Source organism: Entelurus aequoreus, linkage group LG06 (assembly GCF_033978785.1).
Source record: "Entelurus aequoreus isolate RoL-2023_Sb linkage group LG06, RoL_Eaeq_v1.1, whole genome shotgun sequence".
NCBI classification, from domain to species: Eukaryota; Metazoa; Chordata; class Actinopteri; order Syngnathiformes; family Syngnathidae; genus Entelurus; species Entelurus aequoreus.
The window spans coordinates 33255370-33281303 of record NC_084736.1 but is presented as its reverse complement, the minus strand read 5'-3'; the positions used below and the strand labels follow the sequence as shown (position 1 = coordinate 33281303).

Below are 25934 nucleotides of genomic sequence, written 5' to 3'. Positions count from 1 at the left end.
CTTTATGATCATTAAAATAATCATATATATATATATATATATATATATATATATATATATATATATATATATATATATATATATATATATATATATATATATATATATATATATATATATATATATATATATATATATATATATATATATATATATATATATATATATATATATATATTACAATTTACATGAAGATAATGAACAATAACGGATACACAAAAAAACTTCACAATTGGCAAAGTAGGCGGAAAAACTCGTCACGTGACCTTGTTGGATATTACGGTAATTGTGGAAAATAAATAAAAAGGAGGAATATTTTGGTTGGTTTTTTTTTCCCTCTTTGACAAATAATTATTTCTCATGTCCAAAAAGAAGGTTCTGGTCCAGAGTTTCGGAGGAAAAACTGAATGAAGCAACAAAGAACTGGAGGATTTCATCGTCTTTGAGTTTGCACTTTGAACCGTTTGGACTTGGATATTGTTGTTGTTGGTGTTGTTGTTGTTGTTTATGTTGTGGTTGTTGTGTTCCCAGCCCGGACTTTGGTGTTTGGTAACTTGTGATCCTTCTTCCATTTCATTCGTCGGTTCTGGAACCAGATTTTGATCTGTCGCTCCGAGAGACGCAAGGTGTGCGCGACCTCCAGTCTGCGCCTGCGCGTCAGGTAGCGACTGTAGTGGAACTCCTTCTCCAGCTCCAGAACCTGCTGGCGCGTGTAGGCGCTCCGAGAGCGCTTGGGCTCACCTTCCCCGGTGGAGTTGGAGCTCACTGCGTGGGGGAGATGACGTGTTACTATGGTTACCACCGTACTGATAACACTGGCGATTAACAGAAAAGTCTATGTTAAAATGCACATCCGCGTGTCGTGCGCATGAATAATGACAGAAATATTGATATCATATTTATGTTCCTAAATAATGACATAAATATTGATATAATATGTATGTTCTTAAATAATGACATACATATTGATTTCATATAGAAAGTTTAGGGACAATATGCACATTTTGAACCAAATGTGTTTAGTTTTACTTCGTTATATTTCATAAATAACGTAATCCATCAATCAATAAGGTTATTTCAATAATATGATATATAAAACCTATATCATTTGTATTAGTTACTAACTTAAGTATTATTACACGACAAATTAATGAATCCATTCATTATAAAAAAATGTAAATTTTTTTTTAAATTTAGTAATTAACTCAAGCGTAGATAAAATAAATGAATATATTTAATATGATACAATAATAATAATAATAAAATTAATAAAATAAAAATATTTATTTTAACTAGCAATTTACTTTATTTTATTAAGTAATATAATATTTTACAATACTATATCAATGATAGTAATATTAATAATAATAACACTAGTAATAATAATAATAATAATAAAAACAATAATAATAAAAAATACAAATAATCAGATACATTTTTTATTTCATTAGTTTTAAAATGAATTATTAAATTATTTTTTTTTAACAATAATATAACTATAACTACATATATATTATACGTTTTATAATATTTATGATTAAAATCTTAGTTTTTATTAGTTGTATTATAATTGTATAAAAGCTTGTGTGTGTGTGTGTGTGTGTGTGTGTGTGTGTGTGTGTGTGTGTGTGTGTGTGTGTGTGTGTGTGTGTGTGTGTGTGCGTGTGTGTGTGTGCGTGCGTGTGTGCGTGTGTGTGAGCAGGTGTGTGTGCGTGTGTGTGCGTGTGTGTGTATGAAGTTAATAAAGTTAATACTAATGTTATATCAGACCCACTCGACACCGAGGATGTCGTTGTGGCTTGTACAGCCCTTTGAGACACGAGTGATTTAGGGCTATATAAATAAACATTGATTGATTGATTGATTGATAATGTTACACATTCAAACATCCGGTATATCTTTATACAAAACCCAAAAGCAGTGAAGTTGTCACGTTGTGTAAATGGTAAATAAAAAGAGAATACAACAAATCCTTTTCAACTTATATTCAATAGACTGCAAAGACAAGATACTTAAAGTTCACAATGAGAAACTTCATTTTATTTTGCAAATAATCATGAACTTAGAATTTAATGGCAGCAACACATGTCAAAAAAGTTGTCAAAAGGGGCATTGTTACCACTGTGTTACATGGCCTTTCTTTTTAACAATACTCAGTAAAGGTTTGGGAACTGAGGAGACACATTTTTGAAGTGGAATTCTTTCCCATTCTTGCTTGATGTACAACTTAACTTGTTCAACAGTCTCCCTTCTGCTATTTTAGGCTTCATATTGCACCACACATTTTCAATGGGAGACAGGTCTGGACTTCAGGCATGCCAGTCTAGAACCCACACTCTTTTACTATGAAGCCACACTGTTGTAACACGTGGCTTGGCATTGTCTTGCTAAAATAAGCAGGGGCGTCCATGATAACATTGGTTGGATGGCAACATATGTTGCTCCAAAACCTGTATGTACCTTTCAGCATTAATGATGCCTTCACAGATGTGTAAGTTACCCATGCCTTGGGCACTAATACACCCCCATACCATCTCAGATGCTGGCTTTTACACTTTGTGCCTAGAACAGTCCAGACGGTTCTTTTCCTCTTTGATCTGGAGGAAACAACGTCCACAATTTCCAAAAACAATTTGAAATGTGGACTCATCAGACCACAGAGCACTTTTCCACTTTGCATCAGTCCATCTTAGATGAGTTCGGACCCAGCGAAGCCGTCTGCGTGGGTGTTGTTGACAAATGGCTTTGGATTTGCATAGTAGAGTTTTAGTAGAGTTTTAACTTGCACTTACAGATGTAGCGACCAACTGTAGTTACTGACAGTGGTTTTCTGAAGTGTTCCTGAGCCCATGTTGTGATATCCTTTACACACTGATGTCGCTTTTTGATGCAATACCGCCTGAGGGATCGAAGGTCCATAATATCATGGCTTATGTGCAGTGATTTCTCCAGATTCTCTGAACCCTTTGATGATATTACAGACCGTAGATGGTGAAATCCCTAAATTCCTTGCAATAGCTGGTTGAGAAATGTTGTTCTTAAACAATTTGCTCAGGCATTTGTTGACAAAGTGATGACCCTCGCCCCATCCTTGTTTGTGAATGACTGAGCATTTCATGGAAGCTGCTTTTATACCCAATCATGACACCCACCTGTTCCCAATTAGCCTGTTCACCCGTGGGATGTTCCAAATAAGTGTTTGATGAGCATTCCTCAACTTTCTCACTCTTTTTTGCCACTTGTGCCAGCTTTTTTGAAACATGTTGAAGGCATCAAACTCCAAATGAGCTAACATTTGCAAAAAATAACAAAGTTTTCAAGTGTGAACATGAAATATCTTGTCTTTGCAGTCTATTCAATTTAATATAAGTTGCAAAGGATTTGCAAATCATTGTATTCTGTTTTTATTTACCATTTACACAACGTGACAACTTCACTGCTTTTGGGTTTTGTACAAGCAGACACAGTGTGTAGACAGAAAAGGGAGAATGGATGCATTTTGGTGTAAAAACTAAAGATAAAAGTGAAGTTATAACACTGAAACGCCCTCAGGAAGAGGTGCTTTAAGACATGGCTAGCTAGCTAGCAGCTAACACCCATCTGCAGTTGGCGGTGTTTTAGCTACTTCTAAATCACTAATCCTGATCTCCATGACGACAAATAAAGTATGTTTCTTACAAGTACCATTATCACTGGAGGACGAAGAATAGCTAAACATGCTTCACTACACATTGTAGGAGGATACAACAGCTGACCACTAACAGCAAGATAGCATCCCTGAATGTAAACAAACGTTGTGGGTGGATCTACATCTGACATCCACTGTAATGATACCAAGTACAAGAGCGTATCTAGTCGATACTACTATGATTACATCAATATTTTTTTAATGTCACAAAACTTTTTTCCTTTTTTAAAATTCATATTATGTTTATAAAGTCAGGAAATATGTCCCTGGACACATGCGGACTTTGAATATGACCAATGTATGATCCTGTCGGTACTTGGTATCGCATCAATACCTAAATGTGTGGTATCATCCAAAACTAATGTAAAGTATCCAAGAAGAGAACATTTGAGTGATGATTACATTTTAACACAAGTGTAGATAGAACATGTTAAAAGAGAAAGTAAGCATATATTAACAGTAAATGAACAAGTAGATTAATAATAATTTTTTACAGTTCGTCCGTCAAAATGTTGACAAAATAATAGATAGATAAATGACACAATATGTTACTGCATACATCACCAGACTAATTAGAAGCCTTTGTTTGTTTACTTACTACTAAAAGACAAGTTGTCTAGTATGTTCACTGTTTTATTTAAGGACTAAATTACAATAATAAACATATGTTTAATGTACACTAAGATTTTTTGTCAAATAAAGACAAAAAAAAATTAAATTGTGGTCCCCTTTATTTAGAAAAGTATAGAAAAGTATTGAAACGTACCGTAATACATGTTGGTACCGGTACTGGTACCAAAATATTGGTATCGGGACAACCCTACATCCGGTATATCTATATTAAATAAAGTTGATAATAATGTGTAAACATCCGGTATGTGTAAACATCCGGTATGTCTTTAAAAAATAAAGTTATTACTAATGTTACGAGTGTAAACATCCGGTATGTCTTCATAAATAAAGTTAATATTAATGTTACAAGTGTAGACATCCGGTATATCTTTATTAGATAAAGTTAATACTAATGTTACGAGTGTAAACATCCGGTATATCTTCATAAATAAAGTTATTACTAAAGTGTAAACATCCGGTATATCTTTAGAAAATAAAGTTATTACTAAAGTGTAAAAATCCGGTATATCTTTATAAAATAAAGTTATTACTAATTTTACGAGTGTAAACATCCGGTATATCTTCATAAATAAAGTTAATACTAATGTTATGAGTGTAAACATTCGGTATATCTTTATAAAATAAAGGTATTACTAAAGTTACGAGCGTAAATATCTGGCATATCTTTAAAAAATAAAGTTAATACTAAAGTGTATACATCCGGTTTATATCTTTATAAAATAAAATTATTACTAAAGTGTAAACATCCAGCATATCTTTATAAAATAAAATTAATACTAAAGTGTAGACGTCCGGTATATCTTTATAAAATAAAGTTAATATTAATGTTACGAGTGTAAACATTCGGTATATCCTTATAAAATAAAGTTAATACCAATGTTACGAGTGTAAACATTGGGTATATCTTTATAAAATAAAGGTATTACTAAAATTACGAGCGTAAACATCCGTTATATCTTTATAAGATAAAGTTAATACTAAAGTGTATACATCCGGTATATCTTTATAAAATAAAGTTATTACTAAAGTTACGAGTGTAAACATCCGATATATCTTTATAAAATAAAGTTAATAATAATGTTACAAGTGTAAACATCCGGTGTATCTTTATAAAGTTAATAATAATGTTAAGGGTGTAAACATCCGGTATGTCTTTATAAAATAAAGTTAATAATAATGTAACGAGGGTAAACATCCGGTATATCTTTATAAAATAAAGTTATCACTAATGCTACGAGTCTAAACATCCTGTATACAGCATCTTTATAAAATAAAGTTAATAATAATGTTATGAGTGTAAACATCCGGTATGTTTAAAAAAAATTAAGTAATTACTAATGTTACGAGTGTGAACATCCGGCATATCTTTAAAAAATAAAGTTAATACTAAAGTGTATACATCCGGTATATCTTTATAAAATAAAGTTATTACTAAAGTGTAAACATCCGGCATATCTTTATAAAATAAAATCAATACTAATGTTACGAGTGTAAACATTCGGTATATCTTTATAAAATAAAGTTAATACCAATGTTACGAGTGTAAACATTGTGTATATCTTTATAAAATAAAGTTATTATTAAAGTGTATAAATCCGGTATATCTTTATAAAATAAAGTTATTACTAAAGTTACGAGTGTAAACCTCCGATATAACTTTATAAAATAAAGTTAATAATAATGTTACAAGTGTAAACATCCGGTGTATCTTTATAAAGTTATCACTAATGCTATGAGTGTAAACATCCTTTATACAGTCTCTTTATGAAATAAAGTTAATAATAGTGTTACGAGTGTAAACATCCGGTATATCTTTATAAAATAAAGTTATCACTAATGCTACGAGTGTAAATATCCTGTATACAGTGTCTTTATAAAATAAAGTTATTACTAATGTTACGAGTGTAAACATCCGGTATATCTTTATAAAATAAAGTTATTACTAAAGTGTAAACATCCGGTATATCTTTATAAAATAAAGTTATTCCTAAAGTGTAAACATCCGGTATATCTTCATAAAGTAAAGTTATTCCTAAAGTGTATACATCCGGTATATCTTTATAAAATAAAGTTATTCCTTAAGTGTAAACATCCGGTATATCTTTATAAAATAAAGTTATTACTAAAGTGTAAACATCCGGTATATCTTTATAAAATAAAGTTATTATTAAAGTGTAAACATCCGGTATATCTTTATAAAATAAAGTTATTTCTAAAGTGTAAACATCCGGTATATCTTCATAAAATAAAATTATTACTTAAGTGTAAACATCCGGTATATCTTTATAAAATAAAGTTATTCCTAAAGTGTAAACATCCGGTATATCTTTAAAAAATAAAGTTATTTTTAAAGTGTAAACATCCGACATATCTTTATAAAATAAAGTTAATAATAATGTTACGAGTGTAAACATCCGGTATATCTTTATAAAATAAAGTTATCACTAATGCTACGAGTGTAAACATCCTGTATACAGTATCTTTATAAAATAAAGTTAATAATAATGTTATGAGTGTTAACATCCGGTATGTGTAAAAAAAATAAAGTTAATACTAATGTTACGAGTGTAAACATCCGGTATATCTTTATAAAATAAAGTTATTACTAAAGTGTAAACATCCGGTATATCTTTATAAAATAAAGTTATTCCTGAAGTGTAAACATCCGGTATATCTTCATAAGATAAAGTTATTCCTAAAGTGTATACATCCGGTATATCTTTATACAAGAAAGTTATTCCTTAAGTGTAAACATCCGGTATATCTTTATAAAATAAAGTTATTACTAAAGTGTAAACATCCGGTATATCTTTCTAAAATAAAGTTATTCCTAGAGTGTAAACATCCGGTATATCTTTATAAAATAAAGCTATTACTAAATTGTAAACATTTGGTATATCTTTATAAAATAAAGTTATTCCTAAAGTGTAAACATCCGGTATATATTTATAAAATAAAGTTATTACTAAAGTGTAAACATCCGGTATATCTTTATAAAATAAAGTTAATACTAATGTTATGAGTGTAAAATTTGGTATATCTTTATAAAATAAAGGTATTACTAAAGTTACGAGTGTATACATCCGGTATATCTTTATAAGATAAAGTTATCACTAAAGTTACGAGTGTAAACATCCGGTATATCTGAATAAAATAAAGTTATTCCTAAAGTGTAAACATCAAGTATATCGTCATAAATAAAGTTAATATTAATGTTACGAGTGTAGACATCCGGTATATCTTTATAAAATAAAGTTAATACTCAAGTGTATAAATCCAGTATATTTTTATAAAATAAAGTTATTACTAAAGTTACGAGTGTAAACATCCGGTATATCTTTATAAAATAAAGTTATTCCTAAAGTGTAAACATCCGATATATCTTTATAAAACAAAGTTATTACTAAAGTGTAAACATCCGGTATATCTTTATAAAATAAAGTTAATACTAATGTTACGAGTGTAAACATTCGGTATATCTTTATAAAATAAAGGTATTACTAAAGTTACAAGCGTAAACATCCGGTATATCTTTATAAAATAAAGTTGATACTAAAGTGTATACATCTGGTATATCTTTATAAAAAGTAATTAGTCAAGTGTAAACATCCGGTATATCTTCATAAACAAAGTTAATATTAATGTTACGAGTGTAGACATCCGTTATATCTTTATAAAATAAAGGTTTTACTAAAGTTACGTGTGAAAACATCCGGTATATCTTCATAAAATAAAGTTATTACTAAAGTGTAAACATCCGGTATACCTATAAAAAATAAAGTTATTCCTAAAGTGTAAACATCCGGTATACCTTTATAAAATAAAGTATATCTTTAGGTGGGAAAAGTGTCGTTAGTGACTAAGAGACATGAAAGATGAAAGTCTATAAAAAATAAAGTGCAACACGTGACTAAAAAGAAACAATCAAGTACGAGGTGACTTCCGGTCAAGTGCACGTCCTAAAACTTGACGTGGCGCTCGTGAAGGTCCCGACTTACCGACGTTCACGTGCACTTTCTTCATCCACGGGTAGACCACGGGCCCCGCGGGGCTGCTGGCGGGAGAAGGCGGCTGAGGCTGCTCGCAGGGCGGCGGGCTGCTGGCGGGCCGACACGGCGCGTACGGCGGCTGCGGTGCACCGGGCAGGTGTCGGTCCCGGGTGGGGTAGTAGTCGGGCTGAGGGGGCAGGTAGTCGGGGTGTGAGTACTCCTCGCACGGCGGGAACTTGGGCTCCACATAATGACACGCGAGCAAATAGGAGCTCATGGCCGATCACGTGGGAGACGTCCCGGTCACTTTTTATATCTCGCACGCGCGTGCTCGTCGGGCCCTCCTACTTTGCCAGCAACAAAGTTGCCGCACACGTGACCAGCGCCAGCCAATGGCCGTGCAGGAAACAGCGAGGAGCGCGTGCATGTACGCGTGTGTGTACGCGCATCTCGTGATCTTACTGAGTACTCCGCTTCGACATGACGTCACGACTTTAATGGCCGATTAGGAAGATGAAAACATTTATTTATTTATTTTTATAAACATGTTAAAAGCGACCCAGTGTAGTTTAAATATACATTTGACGTTTAGGAGGATTAAGAATGTCTTAAATTAATATTTTATTGTCCTCTCATGTAATTATTATTTTACTGTACATATACATATACATACCGGATGTTTACTCTTTAGTAATAACTTTATTTTATAAATATAGTTATTGTTGGTTCTATCCCTACTCTAAGGTGTTTTTCCTAACTTTTTTTTTTATTCTATGTATTTTTTTCTTTATTTTATGAAGATATAACGGATGTTTACACTTTAGTACTAACTTTATTTTATAAAGATATACCGGATGTTTACACTTTAGTAATAACTCTATTTTATAAATAAGATTATTGTTAGTTTTATCCCTACTCTAAGGTGTTTTTCATAACTTAAATAATCATAACATTTTACATTTATTTATTACTGTACAATATTTCTGTGAAACTTTACCCCTCAATGTATTTATTTAATGTATGTATTGGTACTTTTTGTTGTTAATTAAAATAAAATGTTGCACATTTCAACAACAACATTATGTTACATACTAGATTATTATTGGTATTTATTTATTTAATTTTTTGAAATTGAGTGTACTATAATTGTACTGCCTTATTAATTATTTAATACTTATATTGTTGTTATTCCTTATCTAAAAACCTTATTAAATGTATATGTGCACGTGTTTCAATACAATAACAATATCAGGCTACATAAAAGTATAAAACATAATTTTTATTCCATCTATTCCCTACAGTGTGTCCCTCTTAATGTATTATATTTGTTTGTGGTTGACATATTACATTTTTTTAGTTAATAAATAAATATCTGTAAAAAATAATTGTATATGATTAATATTACTATTTAATATTCGAAATATAAATCGATATATATATATATATATATCCTTTTTAATTTATTTAATTGTTTCATTTGTATTATACGTTATTATATTAATAATAAACGAACTATATTACCTTTATTTTGCACTTGTTTGACTCATAATAAAATAGGTTAAATAAAAGTGTACAAGTGTATTAAATATTGTTTAAATTGCATTATTCTATTCAATAATAATTATCTACAAAATGTGTTCGTTATTGAATATTTGTATCCCCTTTAAACTACCGAAACATAACATTGTTTACCTGAAACATGTTATCTGAATTATTGTAATCTAATAATTGATTAAAAATGCATTTCTTCCTCTGGCTTCTCTTCAGACATGTTGAATTGTGTAATCACGTGACCTAGTCAATTATCATGATATTAATGTGTAACTATATTCATCTTATAGGAGTTTAACCAAGACTTTAAATATTATTTATTCATGATTATTGTAGGTGTTACATCTTCTTCAAACATTCAACTTTTTAAACAGGGCTCTACTAATAATTATTTCATGTTTAACGACTTGTAAGGAATATTTCCTGTAATAAAAAACAAAAAGCTGCAGGCCACAGTTGGTGTTAAAAGTCACGTGATGTCCTCTCAACCACTTCGTGCAAAATAAATGAGTTTCACATTTCAAATCAATCAATGCAGTTGATCAATGCTCTGGGTACTATTACGGAGTGGATCAATAGAACATTGGTCAAGAAATATTAATACCTCCTAAACATATTAATCTGTACTTGATACAAACAACAAACATTTTTAAATACACATTAATATGAACAAGACTGAGTTTTTTAATTTCAATACCCAAAGTCCCCTGATGCACTACTAATTATATTTATTTCATAACAACATGATGCACTACTAATCATATTTATTTCATAACAACATGATGCACTACTAATTATATGTATTTCATAACAACATGATGCACTACTAATTATATGTATTTCATAATAACATGATGCACAACTAATTATATGTATTTCATAACAACATGATGCACAACTAGTTACATTTATTTCATTACAACATGATGCACGACTATTTATATTTATTTCATAACAACATGATGCACGACTAATTATACTTATTTCATAACAACATGATGCACAATTAATTGTATTTATTTCATAACAACATGATGCACAACTAATTGTATTTATTTCATAACAACATGATGCACTACTAATTATATTTTATTTCATAACAACATGATGCACGACTAGTTATATTTATTTCATAACAACATGATGCACTGCTAATGATATGTATTTAATAACAACATGATGCACTGCTAATTATATTTATTTCATAACAACATGATGCACAACTAATTGTATTTATTTCATAACAACATGATGCACAACTAATTGTATTTATTTTATAACAACATGATGCACTACTAATTATATTTTATTTCATAACAACATGATGCACGACTAGTTATATTTATTTCATAACAACATGATGCACTGCTAATGATATTTATTTAATAACAACATGATGCACTGCTAATTATATTTATTTCATAACAACATGATGCATGACTAATTATATTTATTTCATAACAACATGATGCACGACTAATTATGAATATTTCATAACAACAATATTCCTCTGCAATGTTAAAATGATAGAAACATCAAACTTGTCCTTTTTTTTAGCAATGAAATAGACTTCACGTTCAGAACACACACACACACACACCATTCCGCACACACACACACACACACACACACACACACACACACACACACACACACACACACACACACACACACACACACACACACACACACACACACACACACACACACACACACACACACACACACACACACACACGCACACACACACACACACACACACATTAGATGAAGAGTGGACCGCATCATTTTTCAAGTGGACAAACGATGACTAAAGAGAGTCCAAACTCGAGAGGATGTGAAGGTTTTAATAAAACTGAAGTGTTTTTTTATTAAATAAAAAAAAAAAATCAAAGACAAAAAAAGGCTTTTAATCCATAAATGGAGAAAGTTAAAAAAGTGCAGGATGACTTTTTCATCCTCAGTAAAATTCGAGGCCTTGAAGTTGACCACACCCTCCATGCAAAAATTGTCTCAATACTTTGTGTGACATTTGTGCTCTTTGGGTTTTAAGTGATTAGGAAGTTATGAACACAAATACATGCAGTTAAGAAAATTATTTAAGTTTAGGTCATTTTCCAAAAACTTTCATCCTTAACAACTTAAGCGGTATTATAACACCTTCGCTTATTTCAAGGGAACAAACGTAGCACAAACCATTCTGTTTCGATTTGGAGAAATTGGTGGGAACTTTGACAATAGAAGACACATTCAAAGGCATAGACCTGCACAAATGTGGCACAAAAGATGAAAACTGGCAATAATATGATCGTTAATAACTCAAAAACTAAAACAGCAAACATACAAATCCATTTTAACGGCACAAAACAGCACAAACGCAGCTGTTAGGAATGCTAAATTTTTTTTCGTTATGTCCTGAAAACTTAATCTTCAATATGTAAAACACACAATCACTCATTTCCACGACAAAATAAGCACAAATCTGCACAAATGTAGCATCAACGATTGACACTATTTCTGTTGAATTTGGAACATTAAGACTGTTTTGGTTGAATGTGAAGACAATGGGAACCATGATAGATAAAACAATTACCTTAAATAGTATAAACTTGCCCAAATGTGGCACAAATGTGGCACAAACGCTGAAACTCTTTTGGTTGAATGAGGAGAAAATTGGGGATGGCTGGATGAACTTTGATTGAACTATAAAATGATCTATATTGAATAAAAATAAAAATAGTGACAACTAATAGTAATGATAATATATTTCAACGGCACAAAGCTGCACAAATGTCGCACAAACCATTGAGAATCTTTTGGTTGAATGTGAAGAGAATGGGAACCAAGTTGGGTATGAAAAAATATCTTAAATAAGTCAAAAACAAAACAGTAGACACTAGTATGAATTTGCACAAATGTGGCACAAACCCTGAAATTATTTTGGTTGAATGCGGACAAAAATGGAGAATGGCCGGATTAACTTTGATTGAACTATGAAATGATATATATTGAATACAAATAAAAACATCAACAACTAATAGTAATGATAATAAATGTCAACAGCACAAACCTGCACAAATGTAGCACAAACCATTGAGATAATTTTTGGTTGAAAGTGGAGAATGTCAGGGGACTGGTGACATCACTTTAATAAAAACTTTAATCTTTAATAACTCCAGAAGTTAAACAGCAACACAACACAGTCGATCATTCCCTTGGCACAAACGTAGCACAATCGGTGTTGACTATTTTGGCTAAATGTGGAGAAAATGGGGGGGTGCAGGGAACTATAATTGACCTATAAAATACATTGAAATAATTACAAAACAACAACAAAAACCACCATTTCAACAGCACAAACCTGCAAAAATGTAACACAAATGTAACACAAATGTGACACAAATGTGACACAAATGTGAAACAAATGTGACAAAATGTAACTAACAAAAGTAACACAAAAGTATCACAAATGTATCACAAGTGTAACACAAATTTTAAAAAATGCAACACAAATATAACACAAATGTAGCACAAATGTAACAGTGAAAATATAACTTAAATAAAAAACACAAATGCCACACAAATGCCACACAAATGTAACACAATTGTAACACAAATGTAACACACATGTAACACAAATATACCACAAATATACCACAAATATAAAACAAATGTACTTGTAACAAATGTACTTATAACAAATGTAACACAAATGTAGGATACACGTAACTGTAACAAATGTAACACAAATGTAAGATACATGTAACTGTAACAAATGTTACACAAATGTTACTAACAGATATACCACAAATGTAAGAGACATTTACTTGTAATAAATGTAACACACATATAACACAAACGTAACTATAACAAATGTAACACACATTTAACTGTAACAAATGTAACACAAATGTAAGACTGTAACCAAAGTAACATAAATGGAAAAACAAATGTATCACAAATGTAACACAAATATGACACAAATGTAACTGTCAAAAATGTAACACAAATGCAACTGTATTAAATGTAACACAATTGCAACTATATTCAATGCAACACAAATGTAACACACATGTAACACACATGTAACACACGTAACACACGTAACACACACGTAACACACACGTAACACAAATGTAACACAAATGTAACACACATGTAAAACAAATGTTTAAAAAAATGTAACTGTAACAAATATACCACAAATGTAACACAAACGTATCACAAATGTAACTAACAAATATACCACAAATGTAACACAAATGTAACACAAATGTATCACAAACGTAACACAAACGTAACACAAACGTAACACAAACATAACACAAATGTAACTGTAACAAATTTAAGTTTTGTGTGTTGTGGAGGGCCAACTTCCCGCATGTTTATTATTTATCAAACAATGTTTGTCAATAAGATTTATTTACCAAACAATAAATATTATTGTCAACAAAATGAATTTATCTAACAACAAATATATTGTCAACAAGATATATTTCCCAAACAACAAAGATGTTTGTCAACAAGATGGGGGTCCATCGCCGTGGAAACATCGACTATATTCTCCCCGAGAAGCGAACTCGTGAGATTGCGACACAAATCCGGATCTACAGGGTAAACATAGAAGATGATGTTCTCCTCTTCTTCATGCAACACCTTCCTCTTCCTTCTGTATTTTTACTTGATCTTGCACTCAAACACTACCTGCTTAATGTTGGAGGCAGGGCATGTTGTCACGGCAACAGAGGAGACTTGTTGCTCAAACCAAATGTTGTACAATAAATATCATAAACGGATTATAAATATTATTAAGCGATGATGGGATAACTGAAAACAACAAAAGTATTATTTGTATAAAATAAAGACAATTAGTATTATTACTTGTATTCATTGTTTTGGTGTATTATTATTAATATTGATTATTGGGTAAATATTAGGGATGTGAATCTTACAATGGCTAAAGATTCAATTCCGATTCTTTGGGTGACGATTCCATTTATTGTTTATTCTTGATTGAATATTATTTGATATAAAAATGGTAACAAAACCTTTTGAAAACGTAACGTCTGACATGTGACTGATATGTGCAGCAAAGATGGCCTGAAAAACATTTTTTATTGATTTTTGAAACGTAGAAATCGATTCAGAATAGTGATTAAAAAAAAGCCCTTTTTTGCTCCTACACATTTTTTTAAATTTTTAAATATTTGTGTTTGAATTTTGTATCGAATTATAATTTTGAATAAGCAAAAAAAAAACAACTTTATTTAATTTTCTAATAGTTTTGTTTACATTTTGAATTGAGTTATAATTTTTGAATAAACAAAAAAACACTTTTTATTTTTTTTAATTGTATTTTATTTTTTAACATTTTGTTTGAAATTTGAATCGAATTATAATTTTGAATAAATAAAACAAACTACATTTTTTTATTGTTTTAATATTTTGGTTTAAATTTTGAATCGAAGTGGAATTTTTAATAAACAAAAACCACACTTTTTTTATATATAAATAATTTTGTGTACATTTTCAATCGAATTATAATTCTGAATAAACAAAATAACCAATGTTTTTATTTTATTTTGTTATAATTTTCTTGAAATTTTGAATCAAATTATAATTCAAAATAAAAAAACACAATTTTTATTTATTTTTTTGTTTAAATTTTAAATTGAATTATAATTTTGAATAAGCAATTTTTTTTTTTTCCAAATTCGGATGTGATTCCTTTTTGGCAGCCCTTCTACATAATTTGTATTATTATTATTATTATGAATACTACTGTACTTTTGCATTGTATTTTATTCTGTTCTATTATTATTCTATTTCTTATGAAGTGTTTCTTATAGAATTATTTAAAGGAAACATGATGAAAAATAACAGTAAACTAATGATAATATTGTGTGTCAATGTCACTTCAACAAATAACAAATATCAAGTCAATAATAATAAAAAGCATTATCAAATATAAAAGTGACTTCCTTCATTTGGTTCCTTTCACAACATTTATGATGATTCATATGTTAGAATTCTTTCTGTGCTTTTGTTCCACTCTTACATCGGTTTAGTTGGACTGACAGATGTGGGCGTGGCCACCTTGACCTCCCACTCGCTCTCTTTGTCCAGGTGAGTATCCATCAAGGTGTGTTGACTTCCTCAACGTTCACCTCCACTTCATCACCGCCGCCTTTTGTCTGCAGCCTCGACTTATTATCCCCAGTTCATACGCAGGTCATGTTTATATAAACTATTATATAGCAGTCATATGCAATAATAATGTTTAACTATGTCAATTATATGTACTCATTTAAAGTTTAAATGTAGGTCATTATGTTTACATAAACTATTATATAGCATTCATATGCAATAATAATGTTTATCTATGTCAATTATATGTACTTATATATAGTTTATATGTAGGTCATCATGTTTGTATAAAGTTAAAGTTAAAGTTAAAGTACCAATGATTGTCACACACACACTAGGTGTGGTGAAATTTGTCCTCTGCATTTGACCCATCCCCTTGGGGAGCAGTGGGGAGCAGTGGGCAGCAGCGGCGCCGCGCCCGGGAATCATTTTGGTGATTTAACCCCCAATTCCAACCCTTGATGCTGAGTGCCAAGCAGGGAGGTAATGGGTCCCATTTTTATAGTCTTTGGTATGACTCGGCTGGGATTTGAACTCCAACCTAAACTATTATATAGCATTTATATGCAATAATAATGTTTAAATTAGTCAATTATATGTATTTATATATAGTTTATATGTAGGTCATTATGTTTACATAAACTATTATATAGCATTTATATGCAATAATAATGTTTAAATTCGTCAATTATATGTATTTATATATAGTTTATATGTAGGTCATTATGTTTACATAAACTATTATATAGCATTCATATGCAATAATAATGTTTCAATTTGTCAATTATATGTATTTATATATAGTTTATATGTAGGTCATTGTGTTTACATAAACTATTATATAGCGTTCATATGCAATAATAATGTTTAAATATGTCAATTATATGCAATCATATATAGTTTATATGTAGGTCATCATGTTAAACTATTATATAGCGTCCATATGCAATAAAATTATTTAAATATGTCAATTATATGTACTTATATATAGTTTATATGTAGGTCATCATGTTTATATAAACTATTATATAGCAGTCATATGCACTAATAATGTTTAACTATATCAATCATATGTACTTATATATAGTTTATATGTAGGTCATCATGTTTATATAAACTATTATACATCATTCAAATGCAATAATAATGTTTAAATTAGTCAGTTATAGGTATTTATATATAGTTTATATGTAGGTCATTATGTTTACATAAACTATTATGTAGCATTCATATGAAATAATAATGTTTAAATATGTCATTTATGCGTAGTTTATACACAGATCATCATGTTTACATAAACTTTATACAATTATATAACATTCATATGGAATAATAATGTTTAAATATGTCAATGACATGTACTTATAGTTTATACACAGGTCATCATGTTTACATCAACTATTATATAGCATTCATATGCAATAATAATGTTTAAATTTGTAGGTCATTAAGTTTACATAACCTATTATATAGCGTTCATATGCAATAATAATGTATAATTATGTCAATTATATGTACTTATATATAGTTTATATACAGGCCATCATGTTTACATCAACTATTATATAGTGTTCATATGCAATACTATTGTTTAAATATGTCAATTATATGTACTTATATATATATTCTATAAGTAGGTCATCATGTTTACATAAACTATTATGTAGCATTCATATGCAATAATAATGTTTAAATATGTCATTTATATGTACATATATATAGTTTATACACAGGTCATCATATTTACAGTACATCAACTATATGCAATTATATAACATTCATATGGAATAATAATGTTTAAATATGTCAATGATATGTACTTATAGTTTATACACAGGCCATCATGTTTACATAAACTATTATATAGCATCCATATGCAATAATAATGTTTAAATATGTCAATTATATGTACTTATATATAGTTTACACACAGGTCATCATGTTTACATCAACTATTATATAGCGTTTATATGCAATAATAATGGTTACATTTGTCAATTATATGTATTTATATATAGTTAATATGTAGATCATTATGTTTACATAAACTATAAAGCGTTCATATGCAATAATATTGTTTAAATATGTCATTTATATGTACTTATGTATAGTTTATACACAGGTCATCATGTTTACATAAACTATATACAATTACATAGCATTCATATGGAATGATAATGTTTAAATATGTCAATGATATGTACTTATATATAGTTTATATGTAGGTCATTATGTTTACATAACTTATTATATAGCATTCATATGTAATAATAATGTTTAAATTTGTCAATTATTTGCACTTATATATAGTTTATATGTAGGTCATTATGTTTACATAAACTATTATATAGCATTCATTTGCAATAATATTGTTTAAATATGTCAATGTTATGCACTCATATATAGTTTATATGTAGGTCATTATGTTTACATCAACTATATACGTTTATGTAACATTCATATGCAATTATAATGTTTCAATTGTCAATTATATGTACTTTTATATGGTTTATACACAGGTCATCATGTTTACATAAACTATTATATGGCATTCATATGCAATAATAATGTTTAAATATGTCCAATATATGTATTTATATACAGTTTATATGTAGGTCATCATGTTTACATAAACTATACACAATTATATAGCATTCATATGCAATAATAATGTTTAAATTTGTCAATTATATGTACTTCTATATAGTTTATATGTAGGTCATTATGTTTACATAAACTATATACAATTATATTGGAAATATATGCAATAATAATGTTTAAATGTGTAAATATGTAGTTCCTATGCAGGTCATAATGTTCAATGATGTAAAATATATAGATATTGTATTATAAAATGTATAAAATATAGTCCGCTGATCCTGCAGGTGGGGAACAATTTGTCTAAACACGAAAAAAAAATGTGCTCAAAAAATGGAAAATAATGCAAATAATTATGTGGGGGGAAAAAATAACATAATTTAATGTTCGCTTGTTTTATGTTGAAATGTTTGAATCTGGTAAAAAATACACATTTTAAAAAAGGGCCCTTTCATTTTGAATGAGAATTTCGATGTTAAAAGTACGAGAATGTTTCGGAAGGCATCGATAATAAGCGGATTATTTGGATGTCAGAATATCAATATGACGCAAAAGTGCCAACACATATGGTTTATATCGCGGGAATAAAAATAACACATTCAAGAATTAAACAATAACCCCGAAAGGGACAAGCGGTAGAAAAAAGGATGGATGGGTGTTTTAAAGACACAATATTATTATTATGTGTGTTATTAAATCACATGATAGTAATCAATTAGTTTGTGTATTTGTTGAAATAAAAATTGTTAGCAAACATTCTTAAATTGTTTTTAAGGACATTTAACATTGTAATAATTCCATACTTGCCAACCTTGAGACCTCCAAATTAGTGAGATGGGGGGGGGGGGGGGGGGGGGTTAAGGGGGGAGGAGTATATTTATAGCTAGAATTCACTGAAATTCAAGTATTTCTTATATATGTATATATATATATATATATATATATATATATATATATATATATATATATATATATATATATATATATATATATATATATATATATATATATATGTCTTAATTAGATTATCCAAAAAAAAAATTGTGCTCGATACCGTGGTAGAACGTAATATATGTATGTGTGGGAAAAAATCACAAGACTACATCATCTCTACAGGCCTGTTTCATGAGGGGTTCCCTCAATCATCAGGAGGTTTTAAAATCACCTGATGATCGAGGGAACCCCTCATGAAACAGGTCTGTAGAGATGAAGTAGTCTTGTGATTTTTTCCCACACATACACACACACATATTTATATATATATATATATATATATATATTTATATATATATATATATATATATATATATATATATATATATATATATATATATATATATATATATATATATATATATATATATATATATATATATATATATATATATATATATATATATATATACACACATACAGTATATATATATATATATATATATATATATATATATATATATATATATATATATATATATATATACATATACATAAAATAAATACTTGAATTTCAGTGTTCATTTATTTACACATATACACACATAACACTCCTCTCTACTCATTGTTGTATTTGAAAGTGCAATGCTTTGCAGCCAGTAGCACAGCCTTTGAAGGAGCATAGGTATGGGCAGTGTAATATTCTGGGTTGGAGTCAATAACCAGGCGAGGTGACAAAAATACTTCTCTTTACTTCATACTTCAGAACCGACTCCCACACTTGCTGTCAGAGTGCGCAATACAACATATACCGTTGGTCAACCAAAAAGTAACCACAGAACACTATAGTGTTCTGTGGTTACTTTTTGGTTGGCCAAGCGGACATGACGACAGGCTGTCCTCACTCAGGTCGCACGGACCTGGAGGGGGCTGTAAATCGGGAGAAATTCGGGAGAATGGTTGTCCCCGGAGATTTTCGGGAGAGTCACTGAAATTCGGGAGTCTTTAACGAAATTCGGGAGGGTTGGCAAGTATGAATAATTCACAAATACAATTTGATTCCGATTCTTGGGTTAATGATTCGATTAAGTCAATTGTTTGGTACAGAAACGATAAAAAATAAATACAATTAAAAAAAAACATGTTGTATTTAATGTATATGTGCAGCCAGTAAGATGGCCTAAAAATCGTCCTTTAAAAAAAGATTCATGGACATTTTTAATCGATTCAGAAACGAAAACAAACGTGTGATTCGGATTATAGGATTTTTTGTCACCCATCAGTAAGTCGGTGCAACATTTCAATAGCAATAACCAAATATTTTAAATATTTTAAATGCTGTTTTAATATTGTCATGAGGACGCACAATAACGAAACACGATGACGTCATCACTGCACCCAAACAAGGCCGCATGCTCTGCTTTTTTTTTCATCGCAAATGAACATTTGGAGGCCTCGCAGAAGGCAAGAGACGTCAGTCTGGTGAAAGATGATTCTTAGCACAAAGCCACACAAGAGAAATGCATTTTTACTCCTTTGTGCCTTTGAGAAATGAACTCGATTCTCTCTTCTATTGTCATGCAGAGAAATACAATATTCACAAAGCTTGCTGGAATGTTCACGTTTTACCAACTAGAAATGCAATTAAATAGAATAAAGTACAATAAAATTAAATCAAATACAATAAAATAAATTAAAAATACACAAAGTGTGCTACTAACACAACAACAAATAATATTATTATGTACAAATATAATAGTATTATTATTTACACATATAATATTATTATTATTATTAACACATATACTATTAATATTATTTACACATATAATATTATTATTATTGACACATATCATATTATTATTGACATCTTTAATATTATTATTATTATTGACACATAAGATATTAGTATTATTGACACATATAATATTATTATTATTGACACATAAAATATTATTTTTATTTACACATATAATTGTATTATTATTGACACATATAATATTATTATTATTGACACATATAGTATTACTATTATACACACATATAATATTATTGTACACACATATACTATTATTATTATTATTATTACTAATGACACATATAATATAATTATATACAAATATAATATTATAATTATTAACACATATATTATTATCATTATTATTGACACATATAATATTATTATTATTTACACACATATTATTATTTATACATGTAATATTGTTATTATTTACACGTATAATATTCTTAATATTGACACATGTAATATTATTATTATTTACACACATATTATTATTTATACATATAATATTGTTATTATTTACACGTATAATATTCTTAATATTGACACATGTAATATTATCATGATATACACATATACTATTCTTATTATTTACACATATGATATTATTATTAGTGACACATTTAATATTATTATTATTTACAGATATATTATTATTATTTACACATATAATATTCTTATTATTTACACATATAATATTATTATTATTGACACATATAATAATATTATTATTGACACATATAAGACTATTATTATTTACACATATAACATTTGTATTGACACATATAATATTAATATTATGGACACATATAATATTAGTATATATTATTGACACATATAATACTATTATTATTTACACATATATTATTATTATTATTATTGTTATTATTATTATTATTGACACATATAATACTATTATTATTTGCACATTTAATATTATTATTATTTACACATATATTATTATTGAAACATATACAATTAATTATTATTGACACATATAATGTTATTATTGTTGACACATATAATATTCATATCATTTACACATATAATATTATTATTATTTACACATATAATATTATTATTTACACATATAATATTATTATTATTTACACATATAATATTGTTATTATTGAAACATACAATAATACTATTATTGACACATATAATCGTATTATTATTGACACATAATTATCATATTATTTACACAAATAACAATGTTCTCAACATATTTAAATATCTCAGCATCAAAACATTTCAAAAATTTCTGCTGACAATTTTCCACAAATGAATCCGACTTTTCCCTTCAAATCACACATCTGTGTGAAAAGTCCCAATTGATTGCGATCATTGAGAGCACGAAAAATCCACTCACTCGTGTTCGCACCACCTGACTGTCACGCACCCACACACATGCACGTACGCACACGCACACGACACCACGCAACATGTATTATTATCATGTACTCACTTTTTAAAGATCCATTTCCTCCGAGTCCTCCTGGTATTTCCTTCTGTCCCTGAACGCATCTTTGTGGTCAAATCCTCCATTTGTCTTTTATGGACCAGCACGCACGTGCACGCGCGCAGCGTGTCTCCGTGCACGTCCTTCCGGAATATGTTTGTTGTCGTCCTGAGCAGGAAGAAGATCCAGTAAGTTTGCGTCCTTGTGTGGACGCAAAGTGTGAGGACGGACAGCGTGACGAGTGTTTGCGCCGCAATGTGCGTGGACGCGCGCGTGTGTTTGTGTGTGTGCGTGCGCGCGCGTGTGTGTCGGCTGAAGTTGGTCAAATTAATGTTGCAGCTTTTTGTTTAACGGACAGACTGACCTTCCGTTAACCCCCCACCGTTTATTTCATCTTTATTTTCCTTCTTCTTCTTCTCAATTCTTCTTCTTCTTCTACTTCTTTTTCTTCTTCTTCAGAATTAACAAAATGACTTCAGACTCTCTTCAAGAAAAATGACCTATTGACTTTTCTAAAACACATTTTTCTTCTCTTTAGTGCAGCATCATTTATACTTCTTCTTCTACACATGTTATATATATATATATATATATATATATATATATATATATATATATATATATATATATATATATATATATATATATATATATATATATATATATATATATATATATATATATATATATATACACACACACACACACACATATTTTGGTCAAATTGCTGCTTCCACGAGAAAATTATTTTTTTTTTTAATCTTTTTTTTTTCTTTTTATGTTAAAAGTGTACACGTACTAATTATTAATGTTATTAACATATACATGTGTGTTCATATTCTTCTTTATATTTTATTCCAACACAAATTAAATATTTCCATGTGATGACTTTATTCAGCATGTTTGAGTCTGAGCTGAGTATTGATAGCAATCATTCAGCTTCAACATAATCAATTAATCACTGGTGAACTCAGGATGAACTCGCTTCCTTCTCCTATATGCCCTTATTTGGTCACGCTTCCTGTAGTATGGATTGTAGGACAACAAGGAAAATGTATCAAAAATGTATGTTATGATTATTATTGTTATTAATATTTGCATATCTTAATGAAGCGTGTGATGAAGAGTATGATGACGAGTATGATGAAGAGTATGATGAAGAGTGTGATGAAGAGTATGACGAAGAGTGTGATGAAGAGTGTGATGAAGAGTGTGATGAAGAGTTTGATGAAGAGTGTGATGAAGAGTGTGATGAAGAGTATGATGAAGAGTGTGGTGAAGAGTATGATGAAGAGTGTGATGAAGCTTATGATGAAGAGTGTGATGAAGAGTGTGATGAAGAGTGTGATGAAGGGTATGATGAAGAGGCGATGAAGCAGTGACGTGCGGTGAGGTTCATGGCTGGTGAGGCACTGACTTCATCACAGTCAGATTTACAAACATATGAACCCTAAAGAGTATCTTATTCACCATTTGATTGGCAGCAGTTAACGGGTTATGTTTAAAAGCTCATACCAGCATTCTTCCCTGCTTGGCACTCAGCATCAAGGGTTGGAATTGGGGGTTAAATCACCAAATATTATTCCCGGGCGTGGCACCGCTGCTGCCCACTGCTCCCCTCACCTCCCAGGGGGTGAACAAGGGGATGGGTCAAATGCAGAGGACACATTTCATTACACCTAGTGTGTGTGCGACAATCATTGGTACTTTAACTTAACTTTAACTTTACACATACAAACTGTAGCACACAAAAAAGCAAATTTAATTAAAAAAAATGTTATTATGGTCTTACCTTTACTTATAAATGAAGTCCATGCGCCGCTGTTGTGCTGGATAATGCACCCCCGCCGTACAATGCACCCCGTAACGGGAGTGTTATATCAACTAAAGCCCACACTTAAACTTTCCACGTCCAAGATTGAATCTATTTAAAAAAGTTATTTAATAAGAAGCCAAAAAGTGCAAAAACAATAATGTTCGTGTTGGAGGAGTTGTGAATGAATGAAATATGAAATCCGTGCTGCAGTCTGCAGGTGTACCTAATGTTGTGGCCCTGCACTCATTCACAACTCCTCCAACACAAACATTATTGTTTTTTCACTTTTTAGCTTCTTATTAAATAACTTTTTTAAATAGATTAAATCTTGCACGTGGAAAGTTTAAGTGTGGGCTTTAGTTGATATCACACTTCCGTCAGGGGGTGTATTCTACGGCGGGGGTGCATTCTCTACCACCAGGAGGCGGGATTACTGCGAGCCTCGGCCAGTGCGTCTTCGCAGCAGTTTTATGATCGCTCAGCACAAGAAATACTTACACACATACAGTTGTTGACAAAATACGCTGTACATTATATACCTCAGCTAACTAAACTATGGAAATGTATAATATAGTTCATATAGCAATACGGTCTCACTGCACAGCAGGCCAGCAGTTAGCCGAGTCCGCAATCCATGTTGAGGCACAACGCAGTGACGTTCTCAGTATTTGAACGGCAAATGTGAAAATTCAGCGATTTTGAATACAAATAATCTAAAACTGGTGAAGTTAAATGGAAAATAACTTTATAGTATAATCACTGGATACATATAACAATTTAATTTATTTTTTTTCTTTTTACATTTTTGGTCTTTCCATGATGGCACGTGAGGCCCCGCCTCACCTGCCTCCACTGACTGCACGTCACTGCGATGAAGAGTGTGATGAAGATTATGATGAAGAGTATGATGAAGAGTATGATGAAGAGTTTGATGAAGAGTATGATGAAGAGTGTGATGAAGAGTATGATGAAGAGTATGATGAAGAGTATAATGAAGAGTGTGATGAAGAATATGATAAAGAGTATGATGAAGAGTATGATGAAGAGTATGATGAAGAGTGTGATGAAGAGTATGATGAAGAGTGTGATGAAGTGTGGTGAAAAGTATGATGAAGAGTGTAATAAAGAGTATGATGAAGAGTGTGATGAAGAGTATGATAGAATAGAATAGAATAGAATAGAATAGAATAGAATAGAATAGAAAGTACTTTATTGATCCCTGGGGGAAATTCAGCACCACAGTTCGCTCACAATAGACAGTAATAATAATAAATAATATAATATATACAATATATTATATATATAGTTTATAAATA

At 30.0% G+C, this 25934-nt stretch overlaps 1 protein-coding gene across 2 annotated transcripts; it reads right to left on the bottom strand.

Moving 5' to 3' along the window:
- Positions 1-376: 376 nt before the first annotated feature.
- On the bottom strand, positions 377-22927 carry LOC133651521 (homeobox protein Hox-A5-like). Of its 2 annotated transcripts, none has more exons than XM_062049478.1 (2): positions 22809-22927; positions 377-765 (listed from the first exon to the last, which is right to left on the bottom strand). In XM_062049478.1, coding segments are annotated over exons 1-2 (261 nt in total). In that variant the 5' UTR covers positions 22810-22927; the 3' UTR covers positions 377-505. The 2 variants fall into 2 exon arrangements, with proteins under 2 accessions (XP_061905462.1, XP_061905461.1); XM_062049477.1 differs by lacking the exon at positions 22809-22927 and adding an exon at positions 8320-8467.
- Between the last annotated feature and the right edge of the window lie 3007 nt (positions 22928-25934).